The 23,905-nt window shown below is 57.5% G+C and overlaps 1 protein-coding gene across 2 annotated transcripts in view; it reads left to right on the top strand.

The window, feature by feature from the left end:
- The window catches only part of LOC142256887 (chloride channel protein ClC-Kb-like), a 65,796-nt gene that overhangs the window by 40,306 nt on the left and 1,585 nt on the right, over nt 1-23,905 (top strand). For both annotated transcript variants that reach the window (XM_075328848.1, XM_075328849.1), the window contains 10 exons: nt 15,472-15,573; nt 16,589-16,673; nt 19,045-19,218; nt 19,372-19,441; nt 19,519-19,629; nt 20,708-20,921; nt 20,993-21,126; nt 21,267-21,364; nt 22,336-22,419; nt 23,797-23,883. In XM_075328848.1, coding sequence (XP_075184963.1) covers nt 15,472-15,573; nt 16,589-16,673; nt 19,045-19,218; nt 19,372-19,441; nt 19,519-19,629; nt 20,708-20,921; nt 20,993-21,126; nt 21,267-21,364; nt 22,336-22,419; nt 23,797-23,883 — 1,159 coding nt within the window. The remainder of the gene's footprint in view (nt 1-15,471; nt 15,574-16,588; nt 16,674-19,044; nt 19,219-19,371; nt 19,442-19,518; nt 19,630-20,707; nt 20,922-20,992; nt 21,127-21,266; nt 21,365-22,335; nt 22,420-23,796; nt 23,884-23,905) is intronic.

Genomic DNA, 23,905 nt, shown 5'->3' on the forward strand with positions numbered 1-23,905 from the left:
TCCTCTTCCTCCTCCAGACTCCTCTGTCCTCTTCCTCCTCCAGACTCCTCTGTTCTCTTCCTCCTCCAGACTCCTCAGTCCTCTTCCTCCTCCAGACTCCTCTGTCCTCTTCCTCCTCCAGACTCCTCTGTCCTCTTCCTCCTCCAGACTCCTCTGTCCTCTTCCTCCTCCAGACTCCTCTGTCCTCTTCCTCCTCCAGACTCCTCTGTTCTCTTCCTCCTCCAGACTCCTCTGTCCTCTTCCTCCTCCAGACTCCTCTGTCCTCTTCCTCCTCCAGACTCCTCTGTCCTCTTCCTCCTCCAGACTCCTCTTCCTCCTCCAGACTCCTCTGTCCTCTTCCTCCTCCAGACTCCTCTTCCTCCTCCAGACTCCTCTGTCCTCTTCCTCCTCCAGACTCCTCTGTCCTCTTCCTCCTCCAGACTCCTCTGTCCTCTTCCTCCTCCAGACTCCTCTGTCCTCTTCCTCCTCCAGACTCCTCTTCCTCCTCCAGACTCCTCTGTCCTCTTCCTCCTCCAGACTCCTCTGTCCTCTTCCTCCTCCAGACTCCTCTGTCCTCTTCCTCCTCCAGACTCCTCTTCCTCCTCCAGACTCCTCTGTCCTCTTCCTCCTCCAGACTCCTCTTCCTCCTCCAGACTCCTCTGTCCTCTTCCTCCTCCAGACTCCTCTTCCTCCTCCAGACTCCTCTGTCCTCTTCCTCCTCCAGACTCCTCTGTCCTCTTCCTCCTCCAGACTCCTCTGTCCTCTTCCTCCTCCAGACTCCTCTGTCCTCTTCCTCCTCCAGACTCCTCTTCCTCCTCCAGACTCCTCTGTCCTCTTCCTCCTCCAGACTCCTCTGTCCTCTTCCTCCTCCAGACTCCTCTGTCCTCTTCCTCCTCCAGACTCCTCTGTCCTCTTCCTCCTCCAGACTCCTCTTCCTCCTCCAGACTCCTCTGTCCTCTTCCTCCTCCAGACTCCTCTTCCTCCTCCAGACTCCTCTGTCCTCTTCCTCCTCCAGACTCCTCTGTCCTCTTCCTCCTCCAGACTCCTCTGTCCTCTTCCTCCTCCAGACTCCTCTGTCCTCTTCCTCCACCAGACTCCTCTTCCTCCTCCAGACTCCTCTGTCCTCTTCCTCCTCCAGACTCCTCTGTCCTCTTCCTCCTCCAGACTCCTCTGTCCTCTTCCTCCTCCAGACTCCTCTTCCTCCTCCAGACTCCTCTGTCCTCTTCCTCCTCCAGACTCCTCTGTCCTCCTCCTCCAGACTCCTCTGTCCTCCTCCTCCAGACTCCTCTGTCCTCCTCCTCCAGACTCCTCTGTTCTCCTCCTCCACTCTCCTCTGTCCTCCTCCACTCTCCTCTTTCCTCCTCCTCCAGAATCCTCTGTCCTCTTCCTCCAGACTCCTCTGTCCTCTTTCAGACTCCTCTGTACTCCTTCTCCAGACTCCTCTGTACTCCTTCTCCAGACTCCTCTGTACTCCTTCTCCAGACTCCTCTGTCCTTCTCCTCCATCCAGACTCCTCTGTCCTTCTCCTCCATCCAGACTCCTCTGTCCTTCTCCTCCATCCAGACTCCTCTGTCCTCTTCCTCCAGACTCCTCTGTCCTCTGCCTCCAGACTCCTCTGTCCTCTGCCTCCAGACTCCTCTGTCCTCTGCCTCCAGACTCCTCTGTCCTCTGCCTCCAGACTCCTCTCTCCTCTGCCTCCAGACTCCTCTCTCCTCTTCCTCCAGACTCCTCTGTCCGTCTCCTCCAGACTCCTCTGTCCTTCTCCTCCAGACTCCTCTGTCCTTCTCCTCCAGACTCCTCTCTCCTCTTCCTCCAGACCCCTCAGTCCTTCTCCTCCAGACTCCTCTGTCTTCCTTCAGACTCCTCTGTCCTCCTCCTCCTCCTCCAGACTCCTCTGTCCTCCTCCAGACTCCTCTGTCCTCCTCCAGACTCCTCTGTCCTCCTCCTCCAGACTCCTCTGTCCTCCTCCTCTAGACTCCTTTGTCCTCCTCCAGACTCTTTTGTCTTTCTCCTCCAGACTCCTCTGTCCTCCTCCTCTAGACTCCTCTGTCCTTCTCCTCTAGACTCCTCTGTCCTTCTCTAGACTTCTCTGTTCTCCTCCCCCAGACTCCTCTGTTTTCCTCCTCTAGACTCCTCTGTCCTACTCCTCTAGACTCCTCTGTCCTCCTCCTCCAGACTCCTCTGTCCTCCTCCTCCTCCAGACTCCTCTGTCCTCTTCCAGACTCCTATGTCCTCTTCCTCCTCCAGACTCCTCTGTCCTCCTCCAGACTCCTCTGTCCTCTTCCTCCTCCAGACTCCTCTGCCCTCCTCCTCCAGACTCCTCTGTCCTTCTCCTCTAGACTCCTCTGTCCTTCTCTAGACTTCTCTGTTCTCCTCCCCCAGACTCCTCTGTTTTCCTCCTCTAGACTCCTCTGTCCTACTCCTCTAGACTCCTCTGTCCTCCTCCTCCAGACTCCTCTGTCCTCCTCCTCCTCCAGACTCCTCTGTCCTCTTCCAGACTCCTATGTCCTCTTCCTCCTCCAGACTCCTCTGTCCTCCTCCAGACTCCTCTGTCCTCCTCCAGACTCCTCTGTCCTCTGTCCTCCTCCAGACTCCTCTGTCCTCTTCCTCCTCCAGACTCCTCTGCCCTCCTCCTCCAGACTCCTCTGCCCTCCTCCTCCAGACTCCTCTGTCCTCCTCCTCCAGACTCCTCTGTCCTCCTCCAGACTCCTCTGTCCTCCTCCAGACTCCTCTGTCCTCCTCCAGACTCCTCTGTCCTCTTCCTCCTCCAGACTCCTCTGTCCTCTTCCTCCTCCAGACTCCTCTTCCTCCTCCAGACTCCTCTTCCTCCTCCAGACTCCTCTTCCTCCTCCAGACTCCTCTGTCCTCTTCCTCCTCCAGACTCCTCTGTCCTCTTCCTCCTCCAGACTCCTCTGTCCTCTTCCTCCTCCAGACTCCTCTGTCCTCTTCCTCCTCCAGACTCCTCTGCCCTCCTCCTCCAGACTCCTCTGTCCTCCTCCTCCAGACTCCTCTGTCCTCCTCCAGACTCCTCTGTCCTCCTCCAGACCCCTCTGTCCTCTTCCTCCTCCAGACTCCTCTGTCCTCTTCCTCCTCCAGACTCCTCTTCCTCCTCCAGACTCCTCTTCCTCCTCCAGACTCCTTTTCCTCCTCCAGACTCCTCTGTCCTCTTCCTCCTCCAGACTCCTCTGTCCTCTTCCTCCTCCAGACTCCTCTGTCCTCTTCCTCCTCCAGACTCCTCTTCCTCCTCCAGACTCCTCTGTCCTCTTCCTCCTCCACACTCCTCTCTCCTCTTCCTCCTCCAGACTCCTCTGTCCTCTTCCTCCTCCAGACTCCTCTCTCCTCTTCCTCCTCCAGACTCCTCTGTCCTCTTCCTCCTCCAGACTCCTCTGTCCTCTTCCTCCTCCAGACTCCTCTGTTCTCTTCCTCCTCCAGACTCCTCTGTTCTCTTCCTCCTCCAGACTCCTCTGTCCTCTTCCTCCTCCAGACTCCTCTTCCTCCTCCAGACTCCTCTGTCCTCTTCCTCCTCCAGACTCCTCTTCCTCCTCCAGACTCCTCTGTCCTCCTCCAGACTCCTCTGTCCTCCTCCAGACTCCTCTGCCCTCCTCCTCCAGACTCCTCTGCCCTCCTCCTCCAGACTCCTCTGTCCTCCTCCTCCAGACTCCTCTGTCCTCCTCCAGACTCCTCTGTCCTCCTCCAGACTCCTCTGTCCTCTTCCTCCTCCAGACTCCTCTGTCCTCTTCCTCCTCCAGACTCCTCTTCCTCCTCCAGACTCCTCTTCCTCCTCCAGACTCCTCTTCCTCCTCCAGACTCCTCTTCCTCCTCCAGACTCCTCTTCCTCCTCCAGACTCCTCTGTCCTCTTCCTCCTCCAGACTCCTCTGTCCTCTTCCTCCTCCAGACTCCTCTGTCCTCTTCCTCCTCCAGACTCCTCTGTCCTCTTCCTCCTCCAGACTCCTCTGTCCTCTTCCTCCTCCAGACTCCTCTGTCCTCTTCCTCCTCCAGACTCCTCTGTCCTCCTCCTCCAGACTCCTCTGTCCTCCTCCTCCAGACTCCTCTGTCCTCCTCCAGACTCCTCTGTCCTCCTCCAGACTCCTCTGTCCTCCTCCAGACTCCTCTGTCCTCTTCCTCCTCCAGACTCCTCTGTCCTCTTCCTCCTCCAGATTCCTCTTCCTCCTCCAGACTCCTCTTCCTCCTCCAGACTCCTCTTCCTCCTCCAGACTCCTCTGTCCTCTTCCTCCTCCAGACTCCTCTGTCCTCTTCCTCCTCCAGACTCCTCTGTTCTCTTCCTCCTCCAGACTCCTCTGTTCTCTTCCTCCTCCAGACTCCTCTGTCCTCTTCCTCCTCCAGACTCCTCTTCCTCCTCCAGACTCCTCTGTCCTCTTCCTCCTCCACACTCCTCTCTCCTCTTCCTCCTCCAGACTCCTCTGTCCTCTTCCTCCTCCAGACTCCTCTCTCCTCTTCCTCCTCCAGACTCCTCTGTCCTCTTCCTCCTCCAGACTCCTCTGTTCTCTTCCTCCTCCAGACTCCTCTGTTCTCTTCCTCCTCCAGACTCCTCTGTCCTCTTCCTCCTCCAGACTCCTCTGTTCTCTTCCTCCTCCAGACTCCTCTGTTCTCTTCCTCCTCCAGACTCCTCTGTCCTCTTCCTCCTCCAGACTCCTCTTCCTCCTCCAGACTCCTCTGTCCTCTTCCTCCTCCAGACTCCTCTTCCTCCTCCAGACTCCTCTGTCCTCTTCCTCCTCCAGACTCCTCTGTCCTCTTCCTCCTCCAGACTCCTCTTCCTCCTCCAGACTCCTCTGTCCTCTTCCTCCTCCACACTCCTCTCTCCTCTTCCTCCTCCAGACTCCTCTGTCCTCTTCCTCCTCCAGACTCCTCTCTCCTCTTCCTCCTCCAGACTCCTCTGTCCTCTTCCTCCTCCAGACTCCTCTGTTCTCTTCCTCCTCCAGACTCCTCTGTTCTCTTCCTCCTCCAGACTCCTCTGTCCTCTTCCTCCTCCAGACTCCTCTGTCCTCTTCCTCCTCCAGACTCCTCTCTCCTCTTCCTCCTCCAGACTCCTCTGTCCTCTTCCTCCTCCAGACTCCTCTTCCTCCTCCAGACTCCTCTGTCCTCTTCCTCCTCCAGACTCCTCTGTCCTCCTCCTCCAGACTCCTCTGTCCTCCTCCTCCTCCAGACTCCTCTGTCCTCTTCCAGACTCCTATGTCCTCTTCCTCCTCCAGACTCCTCTGTCCTCCTCCAGACTCCTCTGTCCTCCTCCAGACTCCTCTGTCCTCTTCCTCCTCCAGACTCCTCTGCCCTCCTCCTCCAGACTCCTCTGCCCTCCTCCTCCAGACTCCTCTGCCCTCCTCCTCCAGACTCCTCTGTCCTCCTCCTCCAAGCTCCTCTGTCCTCCTCCAGACTCCTCTGTCCTCCTCCAGACTCCTCTGTCCTCCTCCAGACTCCTCTGTCCTCTTCCTCCTCCAGACTCCTCTGTCCTCTTCCTCCTCCAGACTCCTCTTCCTCCTCCAGACTCCTCTTCCTCCTCCAGACTCCTCTTCCTCCTCCAGACTCCTCTGTCCTCTTCCTCCTCCAGACTCCTCTGTCCTCTTCCTCCTCCCGACTCCTCTGTCCTCTTCCTCCTCCAGACTCCTCTGTCCTCTTCCTCCTCCAGACTCCTCTGTTCTCTTCCTCCTCCAGACTCCTCTGTCCTCTTCCTCCTCCAGACTCCTCTGTCCTCTTCCTCCTCCAGACTCCTCTTCCTCCTCCAGACTCCTCTGTCCTCTTCCTCCTCCACTCTCCTCTCTCCTCTTCCTCCTCCAGACTCCTCTGTCCTCTTCCTCCTCCACACTCCTCTCTCCTCTTCCTCCTCCAGACTCCTCTGTCCTCTTCCTCCTCCAGACTCCTCTGTTCTCTTCCTCCTCCAGACTCCTCTGTCCTCTTCCTCCTCCAGACTCCTCTTCCTCCTCCAGACTCCTCTGTCCTCTTCCTCCTCCAGACTCCTCTGTCCTCTTCCTCCTCCAGACTCCTCTGTCCTCTTCCTCCTCCAGACTCCTCTGTCCTCTTCCTCCTCCAGACTCCTCTGTTCTCTTCCTCCTCCAGACTCCTCTGTCCTCTTCCTCCTCCAGACTCCTCTGTCCTCTTCCTCCTCCAGACTCCTCTGTCCTCTTCCTCCTCCAGACTCCTCTGTCCTCTTCCTCCTCCAGACTCCTCTGTCCTCTTCCTCCTCCAGACTCCTCTGTCCTCTTCCTCCTCCAGACTCCTCTGTCCTCTTCCTCCTCCAGACTCCTCTGTCCTCTTCCTCCTCCAGACTCCTCTGTCCTCTTCCTCCTCCAGACTCCTCTGTCCTCCTCCTCCAGACTCCTCTGTCCTCCTCCTCCAGACTCCTCTGTCCTCCTCCAGACTCCTCTGTCCTCCTCCAGACTCCTCTGTCCTCCTCCAGACTCCTCTGTCCTCTTCCTCCTCCAGACTCCTCTGTCCTCTTCCTCCTCCAGATTCCTCTTCCTCCTCCAGACTCCTCTTCCTCCTCCAGACTCCTCTTCCTCCTCCAGACTCCTCTGTCCTCTTCCTCCTCCAGACTCCTCTGTCCTCTTCCTCCTCCAGACTCCTCTGTTCTCTTCCTCCTCCAGACTCCTCTGTTCTCTTCCTCCTCCAGACTCCTCTGTCCTCTTCCTCCTCCAGACTCCTCTTCCTCCTCCAGACTCCTCTGTCCTCTTCCTCCTCCACACTCCTCTCTCCTCTTCCTCCTCCAGACTCCTCTGTCCTCTTCCTCCTCCAGACTCCTCTCTCCTCTTCCTCCTCCAGACTCCTCTGTCCTCTTCCTCCTCCAGACTCCTCTGTTCTCTTCCTCCTCCAGACTCCTCTGTTCTCTTCCTCCTCCAGACTCCTCTGTCCTCTTCCTCCTCCAGACTCCTCTGTTCTCTTCCTCCTCCAGACTCCTCTGTTCTCTTCCTCCTCCAGACTCCTCTGTCCTCTTCCTCCTCCAGACTCCTCTTCCTCCTCCAGACTCCTCTGTCCTCTTCCTCCTCCAGACTCCTCTTCCTCCTCCAGACTCCTCTGTCCTCTTCCTCCTCCAGACTCCTCTGTCCTCTTCCTCCTCCAGACTCCTCTTCCTCCTCCAGACTCCTCTGTCCTCTTCCTCCTCCACACTCCTCTCTCCTCTTCCTCCTCCAGACTCCTCTGTCCTCTTCCTCCTCCAGACTCCTCTCTCCTCTTCCTCCTCCAGACTCCTCTGTCCTCTTCCTCCTCCAGACTCCTCTGTTCTCTTCCTCCTCCAGACTCCTCTGTTCTCTTCCTCCTCCAGACTCCTCTGTCCTCTTCCTCCTCCAGACTCCTCTGTCCTCTTCCTCCTCCAGACTCCTCTCTCCTCTTCCTCCTCCAGACTCCTCTGTCCTCTTCCTCCTCCAGACTCCTCTTCCTCCTCCAGACTCCTCTGTCCTCTTCCTCCTCCAGACTCCTCTGTCCTCCTCCTCCAGACTCCTCTGTCCTCCTCCTCCTCCAGACTCCTCTGTCCTCTTCCAGACTCCTATGTCCTCTTCCTCCTCCAGACTCCTCTGTCCTCCTCCAGACTCCTCTGTCCTCCTCCAGACTCCTCTGTCCTCTTCCTCCTCCAGACTCCTCTGCCCTCCTCCTCCAGACTCCTCTGCCCTCCTCCTCCAGACTCCTCTGCCCTCCTCCTCCAGACTCCTCTGTCCTCCTCCTCCAAGCTCCTCTGTCCTCCTCCAGACTCCTCTGTCCTCCTCCAGACTCCTCTGTCCTCCTCCAGACTCCTCTGTCCTCTTCCTCCTCCAGACTCCTCTGTCCTCTTCCTCCTCCAGACTCCTCTTCCTCCTCCAGACTCCTCTTCCTCCTCCAGACTCCTCTTCCTCCTCCAGACTCCTCTGTCCTCTTCCTCCTCCAGACTCCTCTGTCCTCTTCCTCCTCCCGACTCCTCTGTCCTCTTCCTCCTCCAGACTCCTCTGTCCTCTTCCTCCTCCAGACTCCTCTGTTCTCTTCCTCCTCCAGACTCCTCTGTCCTCTTCCTCCTCCAGACTCCTCTGTCCTCTTCCTCCTCCAGACTCCTCTTCCTCCTCCAGACTCCTCTGTCCTCTTCCTCCTCCACTCTCCTCTCTCCTCTTCCTCCTCCAGACTCCTCTGTCCTCTTCCTCCTCCACACTCCTCTCTCCTCTTCCTCCTCCAGACTCCTCTGTCCTCTTCCTCCTCCAGACTCCTCTGTTCTCTTCCTCCTCCAGACTCCTCTGTCCTCTTCCTCCTCCAGACTCCTCTTCCTCCTCCAGACTCCTCTGTCCTCTTCCTCCTCCAGACTCCTCTGTCCTCTTCCTCCTCCAGACTCCTCTGTCCTCTTCCTCCTCCAGACTCCTCTGTCCTCTTCCTCCTCCAGACTCCTCTGTTCTCTTCCTCCTCCAGACTCCTCTGTCCTCTTCCTCCTCCAGACTCCTCTGTCCTCTTCCTCCTCCAGACTCCTCTGTCCTCTTCCTCCTCCAGACTCCTCTGTTCTCTTCCTCCTCCAGACTCCTCTGTCCTCTTCCTCCTCCAGACTCCTCTGTTCTCTTCCTCCTCCAGACTCCTCTGTCCTCTTCCTCCTCCAGACTCATCTTCCTCCTCCAGACTCCTCTGTCCTCTTCCTCCTCCAGACTCATCTTCCTCCTCCAGACTCCTCTGTCCTCTTCCTCCTCCAGACTCCTCTTCCTCCTCCAGACTCCTCTGTCCTCCTCCAGACTCCTCTGTCCTCCTCCAGACTCCTCTGTCCTCCTCCAGACTCCTCTGTCCTCTTCCTCCTCCAGACTCCTCTGTCCTCTTCCTCCTCCAGACTCCTCTTCCTCCTCCAGACTCCTCTTCCTCCTCCAGACTCCTCTTCCTCCTCCAGACTCCTCTTCCTCCTCCAGACTCCTCTGTCCTCTTCCTCCTCCAGACTCCTCTGTCCTCTTCCTCCTCCAGACTCCTCTTCCTCCTCCAGACTCCTCTGTCCTCTTCCTCCTCCAGACTCCTCTGTCCTCTTCCTCCTCCAGACTCCTCTGTCCTCTTCCTCCTCCAGACTCCTCTGTTCTCTTCCTCCTCCAGACTCCTCTGTCCTCTTCCTCCTCCAGACTCCTCTGTCCTCTTCCTCCTCCAGACTCCTCTTCCTCCTCCAGACTCCTCTGTCCTCTTCCTCCTCCACACTCCTCTCTCCTCTTCCTCCTCCAGACTCCTCTGTCCTCTTCCTCCTCCAGACTCCTCTCTCCTCTTCTTCCTCCTCCAGACTCCTCTGTCCTCTTCCTCCTCCAGACTCCTCTGTTCTCTTCCTCCTCCAGACTCCTCTGTTCTCTTCCTCCTCCAGACTCCTCTGTCCTCTTCCTCCTCCAGACTCCTCTTCCTCCTCCAGACTCCTCTTCCTCCTCCAGACTCCTCTGTCCTCTTCCTCCTCCAGACTCCTCTGTCCTCTTCCTCCTCCAGACTCCTCTGTCCTCTTCCTCCTCCAGACTCCTCTGTCCTCTTCCTCCTCCAGACTCCTCTGTCCTCTTCCTCCTCCAGACTCCTCTGTCCTCTTCCTCCTCCAGACTCCTCTGTCCTCTTCCTCCTCCAGACTCCTCTGTCCTCTTCCTCCTCCAGACTCCTCTTCCTCCTCCAGACTCCTCTGTCCTCTTCCTCCTCCAGACTCCTCTGTCTTCTTCCTCCTCCAGACTCCTCTGTCCTCTTCCTCCTCCAGACTCCTCTGTTCTCTTCCTCCTCCAGACTCCTCTGTCCTCTTCCTCCTCCAGACTCCTCTTCCTCCTCCAGACTCCTCTGTCCTCTTCCTCCTCCAGACTCCTCTGTCCTCTTCCTCCTCCAGACTCCTCTGTCCTCTTCCTCCTCCAGACTCCTCTGTCCTCTTCCTCCTCCAGACTCCTCTGTCCTCTTCCTCCTCCAGACTCCTCTTCCTCCTCCAGACTCCTCTGTCCTCTTCCTCCTCCAGACTCCTCTGTCCTCTTCCTCCTCCAGACTCCTCTGTTCTCTTCCTCCTCCAGACTCCTCAGTCCTCTTCCTCCTCCAGACTCCTCTGTCCTCTTCCTCCTCCAGACTCCTCTGTCCTCTTCCTCCTCCAGACTCCTCTGTCCTCTTCCTCCTCCAGACTCCTCTGTCCTCTTCCTCCTCCAGACTCCTCTGTCCTCTTCCTCCTCCAGACTCCTCTGTTCTCTTCCTCCTCCAGACTCCTCTGTCCTCTTCCTCCTCCAGACTCCTCTGTCCTCTTCCTCCTCCAGACTCCTCTGTCCTCTTCCTCCTCCAGACTCCTCTTCCTCCTCCAGACTCCTCTGTCCTCTTCCTCCTCCAGACTCCTCTTCCTCCTCCAGACTCCTCTGTCCTCTTCCTCCTCCAGACTCCTCTGTCCTCTTCCTCCTCCAGACTCCTCTGTCCTCTTCCTCCTCCAGACTCCTCTTCCTCCTCCAGACTCCTCTGTCCTCTTCCTCCTCCAGACTCCTCTGTCCTCTTCCTCCTCCAGACTCCTCTGTCCTCTTCCTCCTCCAGACTCCTCTTCCTCCTCCAGACTCCTCTGTCCTCTTCCTCCTCCAGACTCCTCTTCCTCCTCCAGACTCCTCTGTCCTCTTCCTCCTCCAGACTCCTCTGTCCTCTTCCTCCTCCAGACTCCTCTGTCCTCTTCCTCCTCCAGACTCCTCTGTCCTCTTCCTCCTCCAGACTCCTCTTCCTCCTCCAGACTCCTCTGTCCTCTTCCTCCTCCAGACTCCTCTGTCCTCTTCCTCCTCCAGACTCCTCTGTTCTCTTCCTCCTCCAGACTCCTCTGTCCTCTTCCTCCTCCAGACTCCTCTGTCCTCTTCCTCCTCCAGACTCCTCTTCCTCCTCCAGACTCCTCTGTCCTCTTCCTCCTCCAGACTCCTCTTCCTCCTCCAGACTCCTCTGTCCTCTTCCTCCTCCAGACTCCTCTGTCCTCTTCCTCCTCCAGACTCCTCTGTCCTCTTCCTCCTCCAGACTCCTCTGTCCTCTTCCTCCTCCAGACTCCTCTGTCCTCTTCCTCCTCCAGACTCCTCTGTCCTCTTCCTCCTCCAGACTCCTCTGTCCTCTTCCTCCTCCAGACTCCTCTGTCCTCTTCCTCCTCCAGACTCCTCTTCCTCCTCCAGACTCCTCTGTCCTCTTCCTCCTCCAGACTCCTCTGTCCTCCTCCTCCAGACTCCTCTGTCCTCCTCCTCCAGACTCCTCTGTCCTCCTCCTCCAGACTCCTCTGTTCTCCTCCTCCACTCTCCTCTGTCCTCCTCCACTCTCCTCTTTCCTCCTCCTCCAGAATCCTCTGTCCTCTTCCTCCAGACTCCTCTGTCCTCTTTCAGACTCCTCTGTACTCCTTCTCCAGACTCCTCTGTACTCCTTCTCCAGACTCCTCTGTACTCCTTCTCCAGACTCCTCTGTCCTTCTCCTCCATCCAGACTCCTCTGTCCTTCTCCTCCATCCAGACTCCTCTGTCCTCTTCCTCCAGACTCCTCTGTCCTCTTCCTCCAGACTCCTCTGTCCTCTGCCTCCAGACTCCTCTGTCCTCTGCCTCCAGACTCCTCTGTCCTCTGCCTCCAGACTCCTCTGTCCTCTGCCTCCAGACTCCTCTCTCCTCTTCCTCCAGACTCCTCTCTCCTCTTCCTCCAGACTCCTCTGTCCTTCTCCTCCAGACTCCTCTGTCCTTCTCCTCCAGACTCCTCTGTCCTTCTCCTCCAGACTCCTCTCTCCTCTTCCTCCAGACCCCTCAGTCCTTCTCCTCCAGACTCCTCTGTCTTCCTTCAGACTCCTCTGTCCTCCTCCTCCTCCTCCAGACTCCTCTGTCCTCCTCCAGACTCCTCTGTCCTCCTCCAGACTCCTCTGTCCTCCTCCTCCAGACTCCTCTGTCCTCCTCCTCTAGACTCCTTTGTCCTCCTCCAGACTCTTTTGTCTTTCTCCTCCAGACTCCTCTGTCCTCCTCCTCTAGACTCCTCTGTCCTTCTCCTCTAGACTCCTCTGTCCTTCTCTAGACTTCTCTGTTCTCCTCCTCCAGACTCCTCTGTTTTCCTCCTCTAGACTCCTCTGTCCTACTCCTCTAGACTCCTCTGTCCTCCTCCTCCAGACTCCTCTGTCCTCCTCCTCCTCCAGACTCCTCTGTCCTCTTCCAGACTCCTATGTCCTCTTCCTCCTCCAGACTCCTCTGTCCTCCTCCAGACTCCTCTGTCCTCTTCCTCCTCCAGACTCCTCTGCCCTCCTCCTCCAGACTCCTCTGCCCTCCTCCTCCAGACTCCTCTGTCCTCCTCCTCCAGACTCCTCTGTCCTCCTCCAGACTCCTCTGTCCTCCTCCAGACTCCTCTGTCCTCCTCCAGACTCCTCTGTCCTCTTCCTCCTCCAGACTCCTCTGTCCTCTTCCTCCTCCAGACTCCTCTTCCTCTTCCAGACTCCTCTTCCTCCTCCAGACTCCTCTTCCTCCTCCAGACTCCTCTGTCCTCTTCCTCCTCCAGACTCCTCTGTCCTCTTCCTCCTCCAGACTCCTCTGTCCTCTTCCTCCTCCCGACTCCTCTGTCCTCTTCCTCCTCCAGACTCCTCTGTCCTCTTCCTCCTCCAGACTCCTCTGTTCTCTTCCTCCTCCAGACTCCTCTGTCCTCTTCCTCCTCCAGACTCCTCTGTCCTCTTCCTCCTCCAGACTCCTCTTCCTCCTCCAGACTCCTCTGTCCTCTTCCTCCTCCACACTCCTCTCTCCTCCTCCAGACTCCTCTGTCCTCTTCCTCCTCCAGACTCCTCTTCCTCCTCCAGACTCCTCTGTCCTCTTCCTCCTCCACACTCCTCTCTCCTCCTCCAGACTCCTCTGTTCTCTTCCTCCTCCAGACTCCTCTGTCCTCTTCCTCCTCCAGACTCCTCTGTCCTCTTCCTCCTCCAGACTCCTCTGTTCTCTTCCTCCTCCAGACTCCTCTGTCCTCTTCCTCCTCCAGACTCCTCTGTCCTCTTCCTCCTCCAGACTCCTCTTCCTCCTCCAGACTCCTCTGTCCTCTTCCTCCTCCAGACTCCTCTGTCCTCTTCCTCCTCCAGACTCCTCTGTCCTCTTCCTCCTCCAGACTCCTCTGTCCTCTTCCTCCTCCAGACTCCTCTGTCCTCTTCCTCCTCCAGACTCCTCTGTTCCCTTCCTCCTCCAGACTCCTCTGTCCTCTTCCTCCTCCAGACTCCTCTTCCTCCTCCAGACTCCTCTGTCCTCTTCCTCCTCCAGACTCCTCTGTCCTCTTCCTCCTCCAGACTCCTCTGTCCTCTTCCTCCTCCAGACTCCTCTGTCCTCTTCCTCCTCCAGACTCCTCTGTCCTCTTCCTCCTCCAGACTCCTCTGTCCTCTTCCTCCTCCAGACTCCTCTTCCTCCTCCAGACTCCTCTGTCCTCTTCCTCCTCCAGACTCCTCTGTCCTCTTCCTCCTCCAGACTCCTCTGTTCTCTTCCTCCTCCAGACTCCTCAGTCCTCTTCCTCCTCCAGACTCCTCTGTCCTCTTCCTCCTCCAGACTCCTCTGTCCTCTTCCTCCTCCAGACTCCTCTGTCCTCTTCCTCCTCCAGACTCCTCTGTCCTCTTCCTCCTCCAGACTCCTCTGTTCTCTTCCTCCTCCAGACTCCTCTGTTCTCTTCCTCCTCCAGACTCCTCTGTCCTCTTCCTCCTCCAGACTCCTCTGTCCTCTTCCTCCTCCAGACTCCTCTGTCCTCTTCCTCCTCCAGACTCCTCTGTCCTCTTCCTCCTCCAGACTCCTCTGTCCTCTTCCTCCTCCAGACTCCTCTGTCCTCTTCCTCCTCCAGACTCCTCTTCCTCCTCCAGACTCCTCTGTCCTCTTCCTCCTCCAGACTCCTCTTCCTCCTCCAGACTCCTCTGTCCTCTTCCTCCTCCAGACTCCTCTGTCCTCTTCCTCCTCCAGACTCCTCTGTCCTCTTCCTCCTCCAGACTCCTCTGTCCTCTTCCTCCTCCAGACTCCTCTGTCCTCTTCCTCCTCCAGACTCCTCTTCCTCCTCCAGACTCCTCTGTCCTCTTCCTCCTCCAGACTCCTCTGTCCTCTTCCTCCTCCAGACTCCTCTGTCCTCTTCCTCCTCCAGACTCCTCTTCCTCCTCCAGACTCCTCTGTCCTCTTCCTCCTCCAGACTCCTCTGTCCTCTTCCTCCTCCAGACTCCTCTGTCCTCTTCCTCCTCCAGACTCCTCTTCCTCCTCCAGACTCCTCTGTCCTCTTCCTCCTCCAGACTCCTCTTCCTCCTCCAGACTCCTCTGTCCTCTTCCTCCTCCAGACTCCTCTGTCCTCTTCCTCCTCCAGACTCCTCTGTCCTCTTCCTCCTCCAGACTCCTCTGTCCTCTTCCTCCTCCAGACTCCTCTGTCCTCTTCCTCCTCCAGACTCCTCTGTCCTCTTCCTCCTCCAGACTCCTCTGTCCTCTTCCTCCTCCAGACTCCTCTTCCTCCTCCAGACTCCTCTGTCCTCTTCCTCCTCCAGACTCCTCTTCCTCCTCCAGACTCCTCTGTCCTCTTCCTCCTCCAGACTCCTCTGTCCTCTTCCTCCTCCAGACTCCTCTGTCCTCTTCCTCCTCCAGACTCCTCTGTCCTCTTCCTCCTCTAGACTCCTCTTCCTCCTCCAGACTCCTCTGTCCTCTTCCTCCTCCAGACTCCTCTGTCCTCTTCCTCCTCCAGACTCCTCTTCCTCCTCCAGACTCCTCTGTCCTCTTCCTCCTCCAGACTCCTCTGTCCTCTTCCTCCTCCAGACTCCTCTGTCCTCTTCCTCCTCCAGACTCCTCTGCCCTCCTCCTCCAGACTCCTCTGTCCTCTTCCTCCTCCAGACTCCTCTTCCTCCTCCAGACTCCTCTTCCTCCTCCAGACTCCTCTGTCCTCCTCCAGACTCCTCTGTCCTCTTCCTCCTCCAGACTCCTCTGTCCTCTTCCTCCTCCAGACTCCTCTGTCCTCTTCCTCCTCCAGACTCCTCTGCCCTCCTCCTCCAGACTCCTCTGTCCTCTTCCTCCTCCAGACTCCTCTTCCTCCTCCAGACTCCTCTTCCTCCTCCAGACTCCTCTTCCTCCTCCAGACTCCTCTGTCCTCCTCCAGACTCCTCTGTCCTCTTCCTCCTCCAGACTCCTCTGTCCTCTTCCTCCTCCAGACTCCTCTGTCCTCTTCCTCCTCCAGACTCCTCTGTCCTCTTCCTCCTCCAGACTCCTCTGCCCTCCTCCTCCAGACTCCTCTGTCCTCTTCCTCCTCCAGACTCCTCTTCCTCCTCCAGACTCCTCTTCCTCCTCCAGACTCCTCTGTCCTCCTCCAGACTCCTCTGTCCTCTTCCTCCTCCAGACTCCTCTGTCCTCTTCCTCCTCCAGACTCCTCTGTCCTCTTCCTCCTCCAGACTCCTCTGTCCTCTTCCTCCTCCAGACTCCTCTGTCCTCCTCCTCCAGGATTATATTTTCATATTCCAGCATGCCCGATCCGTCTCTTTCCTGAGAGCCCCTGTGGGTGTGGAGACCCCCGCACACCTGCCGGCTGGGCATGATCTGAGTGTATGGGCCCTGGTGGGGCCGGGGATTGGTGTCGGAGCCGCTGCTGACCTCTTCTCGTGCACAGGGTGATCTGCGGGGCGATGAGCTGCGCCTACCTGTTCTGCCAGCGCTGGCTCCTGGGCTACGTCCGAAGGAATCCGTACACCAGCAGGATACTGGCCAACGAGTAAGTGTGAGGGTCCCACAGCGCTGCCCCCCGCCACACGTCCTCTCTACCCACACTGTCTGCCATTGTGATGTCAGCATCTCATCCTCCAGTCACCTCCAGAGCTGCAGTCATGATGTAACACCAGAATAGTGACTGCAGCTCTGGAGGTGACTGGAGGATAAGACACGATGTAACAGCAGAATAGTGACTGCAGCTCTGGAGGTGACTGGAGGATAAGACACGATGTAATAGCAGAATAGTAACTGGAGCTCTGGAGGTGATTGGAGGATAAGACATGATGTAAGAGCAGAATAGTGAGTGCAGCTCTGGAGGTGACTGGAGGATAAGACATGATGTAACAGCAGAATAGTGAGTGCAGCTCTGGAGGATAAGACATGATGTAACAGCAGAATAGTGACTGCAGCTCTGGAGGTGACTGGAGGATAAGACACGATGTAATAGCAGAATAGTAACTGGAGCTCTGGAGGTGACTGGAGGATAAGACACGATGTAAGAGCAGAATAGTGAGTGCAGCTCTGGAGGATAAGACATGATGTAACAGCAGAATAGTGAGTGCAGCTCTGGAGGTGACTGGAGTACAGGACATGGTGTAACAGCAGAATAGTGAGTGCAGCTCTGGAGGTGACTGGAGGATAAGACATGATGTAACAGCAGAATAGTGAGTGCAGCTCTGGAGGTGACTGGAGGATAAGACATGATGTAACAGCAGAATAGTGACTGTAGCTCTGGAGGTGACTGGAGTACAGGACATGGTGTAACAGCAGAATAGTGAGTGCAGCTCTGGAGGTGACTGGGGTACAGGACATGGTGTGACAGCAGAATAGTGAGTGCAGCTCTGGAGGTGACTGGAGTACAGGACATGGTGTAACAGTAGAATAGTGAGTGCAGCTCTGGAGGTGACTGGAGGATAAGACACGATGTAACAGCAGAATAGTGAGTGCAGCTCTGGAGGTGACTGGTGTATGCTGGGTGGGTAGCGCGGCTGCTCTGAGCTGTCCCTCTCCCGTTGCAGTAAGCCCGTGTACTCGGCGTTGCTGGCGCTCCTGTTGGCATCTCTCACATTTCCGGACTTCCTCGGACAGTTCCTGGCAGCTCGGGTCAGTGTCCTCTGCTGAAGTCTCCTGCACCAGGGAGATCGGGATGAGCAGAGCAAGCAATGGATATAGTGACCCTGGGGTCTCTGATCTGCGGGGTCCGGGGGTCTCTGATCTGCGGGGTCCGGGGGTCTCTGATCTGCAGGGTCCGGGGGGTCTCTGATCTGCGGGTTACAGGGGTCTCTGATCTGTGGGGTCTGTGGGTCTCTGATCTGTAGGTTTCAGGGGTCTCTGATCTGCAGGGTCCGGGGGACTCTGATCTGCGGGGTCTGTGGGTCTCTGATCTGCGGGGTCTGTGGGTCTCTAATCTGCGGGGTCTGTGGGTCTCTAATCTGTGGTGTCCGGGGGTCTCTGATCTGCGGGGTCTGTGGGTCTCTGATCTGCGGGGTCCGGGGGTCTCTGATCTGCGGTGGTCCAGGGGTCTCTGATCTTCTGATCTGTGGGTTCCAGGGGTCTCTGATCTGCGGGGTCCGGGGGTCTCTGATCTGCAGGTTCCAGGGGTCTGTGGGTCTCTGATCCTCGGGGTCTGTGGGTCTCTGATCTGCGGGGTCTGTGAGTCTCTGATCTGTTGGTTCCAGGGGTCTCTGATCTGCGGGGTCCGGGGGTCTCTGATCTCCGGGGTCTGTGGGTCTCTGATCTGCACGGTTCGGGGGTCTCTGATCTGCGGGGTCTGTGAGTCTCTGATCTGCGGGGTCTGTGAGTCTCTGATCTGTTGGGTCCGGGGGTCTCTGATCTGTGGGTTCCAGGGGTCTCTAATCTGTGGGTTCCAGGGTTCTCTGATCTGCGGGGTCTGGGGGTCTCTGATCTGCGGGGTCCAGGGGTCTCTGATCTGTTGGGTCCATGGGTCTCTGATCTGTGGTGTCCGGGGGTCTCTGATCTGCGGGGTCCAGGGGTCTCTGATCTGTTGGGTCTGGGGGTCTCTGATCTGTGGGTTCCAGGGGTCTCTGATCTGCGGGGTCTGTGGGTCTCTGATCTGCGGGGTCTGTGAGTTTCTGATCTGTTGGGTTTGGGGGTCTTTGATCTGTGGGTTCCAGGGGTCTCTGATCTGTGGGGTCCGGGGGTCTCTGATCTGCGGGGTCTGTGAGTCTCTGATCTGCGGGGTCTGTGAGTCTCTGATCTGTGGGTTCCAGGGGTCTCTGATCTGCGGGGCCTGTGAGTCTCTGATCTGTGGGTTCCAGGGGTCTCTGATCTGCGGGTTCCAGGGGTCTCTGATCTGCAGGTTCCAGGGGTCTCTGATCTGCGGGGTCCGGGGGTCTCTGATCTGCGGGGTCCGGGGGTCTCTGATCTGCGGGTTCCAGGGGTCTCTGATCTGCGGGTTCCAGGGGTCTCTGATCTGCAGGTTCCAGGGGTCTCTGATCTGCGGGGTCCAGGGGTCTCTGATCTGCGGGGTTCGGGGGGTCTCTGATCTGCGGGGTCCGGGGGTCTCTGATCTGCAGGTTCCAGGGGTCTCTGATCTGCGGGGTCCAGGGGTCTCTGATCTGCGGGGTCTGTGTGTCTGTGATCTGCGGGGTCTGTGGGTCTCTGATCTGTTGGTTCCAGGGGTCTCTGATCTGTGGGTTCCAGGGGTCTCTGATCTGCGGGGTCTGTTTGTCTCTGATCTGCAGGTTCCAGGGGTCTCTGATCTGCAGGTTCCAGGGGTCTCTGATCTGCGGGGTTCGGGGGGTCTCTGATCTGTGGGGTTCGGGGGGTCTCTGATCTGCGGGGTCCGGGGGTCTCTGATCTGCAGGTTCCAGGGGTCTCTGATCTGCGGGGTCCAGGGGTCTCTGATCTGCGGGGTCTGTGTGTCTGTGATCTGCGGGGTCTGTGGGTCTCTGATCTGTTGGTTCCAGGGGTCTCTGATCTGTGGGTTCCAGGGGTCTCTGATCTGCGGGGTCTGTTTGTCTCTGATCTGCGGGTTCCAGGGGTCTCTGATCTGCAGGTTCCAGGGGTCTCTGATCTGCGGGGTTCGGGGGGTCTCTGATCTGTGGGGTTCGGGGGGTCTCTGATCTGCGGGGTCCGGGGGTCTCTGATCTGCAGGTTCCAGGGGTCTCTGATCTGCGGGGTCCAGGGGTCTCTGATCTGCGGGGTCTGTGAGTCTCTGATCTGTGGGGTTCGGGGGGTCTCTGATCTGCGGGGTCCGGGGGTCTCTGATCTGCAGGTTCCAGGGGTCTCTGATCTGCGGGGTCCAGGGGTCTCTGATCTGCGGGGTCTGTGAGTCTCTGACGAGGCGGGGTCCGGGGGTCTCTGATCTGTGGGTTCCAGGGGTCTCTGATCTGCGGGGTCCGGGGGTCTCTGATCTGCGGGGTCCGTGGGTCTCTGACGAGCAGGGGTCCGGGGGGATCTAGTCCACGAGCCCCCCGCACTGCTGCGGTGACGCTGTGCTCTCTTTCCGCAGCTCTCCATGAAGGAACTCCTCGTCTCCCTCTTCGATAATCGCACGTGGTGGGCGCTGTCGCAGAACATGTCGGCCCCGCGCCCCGTGGAGGTGGACCCCGATAACCTGTGGATGGAATGGGCAAACCCACAAATCTCCATCTTCGGCACGCTGGCGTTCTTCATCATCATGAAGGTGCGTCGCTGACGGGATCCAGTGCGGACAGAAGCTCCGCCCCTTCTCAGTCTGGCCTTGGATTGGCTGCTGATAAGTCATGTGACATCAGCTGGTTAATGATTAGCGCCTGTTATTGGCGCCTCACGCTTCTGCTCCTCTTCGTTTTTCCAGTTCTGGATGTTCATCCTCGCCACCACGCTGCCCCTGCCCGCCGGCTACTTCATGCCAGTCTTCATATACGGTGAGCGCAGCTCCGGAGGACCTGGTGCCGCAGATCACCATCATCATCATCCCTCCGTGTGCTCTCATCATCCACAGGAGCCGCCATTGGACGATTGGTGGGTGAGACAATAGCGTATATATTCCCGGATGGCATCACCTCCGATGGCGTACTTAACCCCATCATCCCTGGAGGATACGCTCTGGCCGGTAAGTCTTGTATATATTATATACCGTGGATGAGCCCCGTGTATCCGGCGATAACCGCGACAGAGATTAGATCTAATGGATTTATATTTATTACTCCAGTCACCTCCAGAGCTGCACTCACTATTCTGCCGTTACATCATGTCTTATCCTCCAGAGCTGCACTCACTATTCTGCCGTTACATCATCTCTTATCCTCCAGTCTCCTCCAGAGCTACAGTCACTATTCTGCCATTACATCATGTCTTATCCTCCAGAGCTGCACTCACTATTCTGCCGTTACATCATCTCTTATCCTCCAGTCTCCTCCAGAGCTACAGTCACTATTCTGCCGTTACATCATGTCTTATCCTCCAGAGCTGCACTCACTATTCTGCCGTTACATCATGTCTTATCCTCCAGAGCTGCACTCACTATTCTGCTGTTACATCATGTCTTATCCTCCAGAGCTGCACTCACTATTCTGCCGTTACATCATGTCTTATCCTCCAGAGCTGCACTCACTATTCTGCCATTACATCATGTCTTATCCTCCAGAGCTGCACTCACTATTCTGCCATTACATCATGTCTTATCCTCCAGTCACCTCCAGAGCTGCACTCACTATTCTGCTGTTACATCATGTCTTATCCTCCAGAGCTGCACTCACTATTCTGCCGTTACATCATGTCTTATCCTCCAGAGCTGCACTCACTATTCTGCCATTACATCATGTCTTATCCTCCAGAGCTGCACTCACTATTCTGCCATTACATCATGTCTTATCCTCCAGTCACCTCCAGAGCTGCACTCACTATTCTGCTGTTACATCATCTCTTATCCTCCAGTCACCTCCAGAGCTGCAGTCACTATTCTGCCGTTACATCATGTCTTATCCTCCAGAGCTGCACTCACTTCTCCTCCAGTCACCTCCAGAGCTGCACTCACTATTCTGCTGTTACATCATGTCTTCTCCTCCAGTCACCTCCAGAGCTGCACTCACTATTCTGCCGTTACATCATGTCTTCTCCTCCAGTCACCTCCAGAGCTGCACTCACTATTCTGCTGTCTGGTTGCTCTGACTCTCCTACGTCTGTATTAGGGGCCGCAGCGTATTCGGGGTCAGTGACGCACACGCTCTCTACGGCGCTGCTTGCGTTCGAGGCCACCGGTCAGATCGCGCACATCCTCCCGGTCATCCTCTCGGTGCTGATCGCTAACGCCATCGCCCAGAAGTTCCAGCCGTCGTTCTATGATGGGACCATCATAGTGAAGAAGCTGCCGTACCTGCCGCGGATCCGCAGCCGCCAGATAAAGTAGGTGTGGGTTGTACCGCGGGGCGGGGGCAATGGCGCCATCCTGTGACATCCGGCCGCACTGTTCACAGCTCCTACAAGGTGAAGACTCAGGAGTTCATGAAGACGGACATGGAGGTTCTGCCCCGAGACGCCGGCTTCCACCAGGTTCTGCAGGTGGTTACGTCTTCAGATGACGCGGAGTTTCCGGTGGTGGACAATAGCGGTGCGTGATCCGAGCAGAGCCCCACGTGGGATGGAGGACTACAGCTCCCAGCAAGTCCTGGCAGTGCACGCTGAGAGTGGTCAGAGCTCGGGGGGGTCTGGTGTAGACCCCACTGACTGTTCTCAACCTTTCCTCCGCAGAATCTCGAGTCTTGGTCGGCACTGTGCAGAGAAGTCGTCTGATCGGCTTCCTGGAGACGCACGAGTCCAACCAGCAGCCAGGGGCCCCCGAGCACAAGGTAAGAGGGTCCGCGGGGGCCACGCTCTGTACAGACCCGAACCAGGGGCCCCCGAGCATAAGGTAAGAGGGTCCGCGGGGGCCACGCTCTGTACAGACCCCGAACCAGGGGCCCCCGAGCACAAGGTAAGAGGGTCCGCGGGGGCCACGCTCTATACAGACCCTGAACCAGGGCCCCCCGAGCACAAGGTAAGAGGGTTCACGGGGGCCACGCTCTATAGAGATCCCGAACCAGGGGCCCCCGAGCACAAGGTAAGAGGGTCCGCGGGGGCCACGCTCTGTACAGACCCGAACCAGGGGCCCCGAGCACAAGGTAAGAGGGTTCGAGGGGGCCACGCTCTGTACAGACCCCGAACCAGGGCCCCCGAGCACAAGGTAAGAGGGTCCGCGGGGGCCACGCTCTGTACAGACCCCAAAACAAGGGGCCCCGAGCACAAGGTAAGAGGGTCCGCGGGGGCCACGCTCTGTACAGACCCCAAAACAAGGGGCCCCGAGCACAAGGTAAGAGGGTCCGCGGGGGCCACGCTCTATACAGACCCCGAACCAGGGGCCCCCGAGCATAAGGTAAGAGGGTCCGCGGGGGCCACGCTCTATACAGACCCCGAACCAGGGGCCCCCGAGCACAAGGTAAGAGGGTCCGCGGGGGCCACGCTCTATACAGACCCCGAACCAGGGCCCCCGAGCACAAGGTAAGAGGGTCCGCGGGGCCACGCTCTGTACAGACCCCAAAACAAGGGGCCCCGAGCACAAGGTAAGAGGGTCCGCGGGGGCCACGCTCTGTACAGACCCCGAACACAAGGTAAGAGGGTCCGCGGGGGTCACGCTCTATACAGACCCCGAAACAAGGGTCCCGAGCACAAGGTAAGAGGGTCCGCGGGGGCCACGCCCTGTACAATGGCTCTTACCTTGTCTCGGGCCCCGGAGCCTCTACAGATGTGAGATGAGGCTTCAGTCTGATTTTTGCTCCCCCAGGGCCTGTGTGATGGAAAGCTGAGTGATGGCTGCAGCATTGATCCCGTCACTTTCCAGCTGTCCTCGTGGACGTCTTTACATGAGGTGAGGACTGAGGACGTCAGATGTACGTCTCCAGGTGACGCCCCCGCGGTATAACTCTCATCATCCCTCCGCGGTATAACTCTCATCATCCCCCCCGCGGTATAACTCTCATCATCCCTCCGCGGTATAACTCTCATCATCCCCCCGCGGTATAACGCTCATCATCCCTCCGCGGTATAACGCTCATCATCCCTCCGCGGTATAACTCTCATCATCCCTCCGCGGTATAACTCTCATCATCCCTCCGCGGTATAACTCTCATCATCCCTCCGCGGTATAACTCTCATCATCCCTCCGCGGTATAACGCTCATCATCCCTCCCGCGGTATAACGCTCATCATCCCTCCGCGGTATAACTCTCATCATCCCTCCGCGGTATAACTCTCATCATCCCTCCGCGGTATAACGCTCATCATCCCTCCGCGGTATAACGCTCATCATCCCTCCCGCGGTATAACGCTCATCATCCCTCCGCGGTATAACTCTCATCACCCCTCCGCGGTATAACTCTCATCACCCCTCCGCGGTATAACTCTCATCATCCCTCCGCGGTATAACTCTCATCATCCCTCCGCGGTATAACTCTCATCACCCCTCCGCGGTATAACTCTCATCACCCCTCCGCGGTATAACTCTCATCACCCCTCCGCGGTATAACTCTCATCATCCCCCCGCGGTATAACTCTCACCATCCCCCCGCGGTATAACTCTCATCATCCCCCCGCGGTATAACTCTCATCATCCCTCCGCGGTATAACTCTCATCATCCCTCCGCGGTATAACTCTCATCATCCCTCCGCGGTATAACTCTCATCATCCCTCCGCGGTATAACTCTCATCATCCCTCCGCGGTATAACTCTCATCATCCCTCCGCGGTATAACTCTCATCATCCCTCCGCGGTATAACGCTCATCATCCCTCCGCGGTATAACGCTCATCATCCCTCCGCGGTATAACGCTCATCATCCCTCCGCGGTATAACGCTCATCATCCCTCCGCGGTATAACGCTCATCATCCCTCCGCGGTATAACGCTCATCATCCCTCCGCGGTATAACTCTCATCATCCCTCCGCGGTATAACTCTCATCATCCCTCCGCGGTATAACTCTCATCATCCCTCCGCGGTATAACGCTCATCATCCCTCCGCGGTATAACTCTCATCACCCCTCCGCGGTATAACGCTCATCATCCCTCCGCGGTATAACGCTCATCATCCCTCCGCGGTATAACGCTCATCATCCCTCCGCGGTATAACGCTCATCATCCCTCCGCGGTATAACTCTCATCATCCCTCCGCGGTATAACTCTCATCATCCCTCCGCGGTATAACTCTCATCATCCCGCCGCGGTATAACTCTCATCATCCCTCCGCAGGCTCATCACCTCTTTGTGCTGCTCAATCTCCAGCAAAGCTTCGTCACAGAGTTTGGAAAGATCGTCGGCTGCGTCACCCGGAAGGAGGTACTATGCCGCCCGTTCTGCC

Source organism: Anomaloglossus baeobatrachus, chromosome 11, assembly GCF_048569485.1.
Source record: "Anomaloglossus baeobatrachus isolate aAnoBae1 chromosome 11, aAnoBae1.hap1, whole genome shotgun sequence".
NCBI classification, from domain to species: Eukaryota; Metazoa; Chordata; class Amphibia; order Anura; family Aromobatidae; genus Anomaloglossus; species Anomaloglossus baeobatrachus.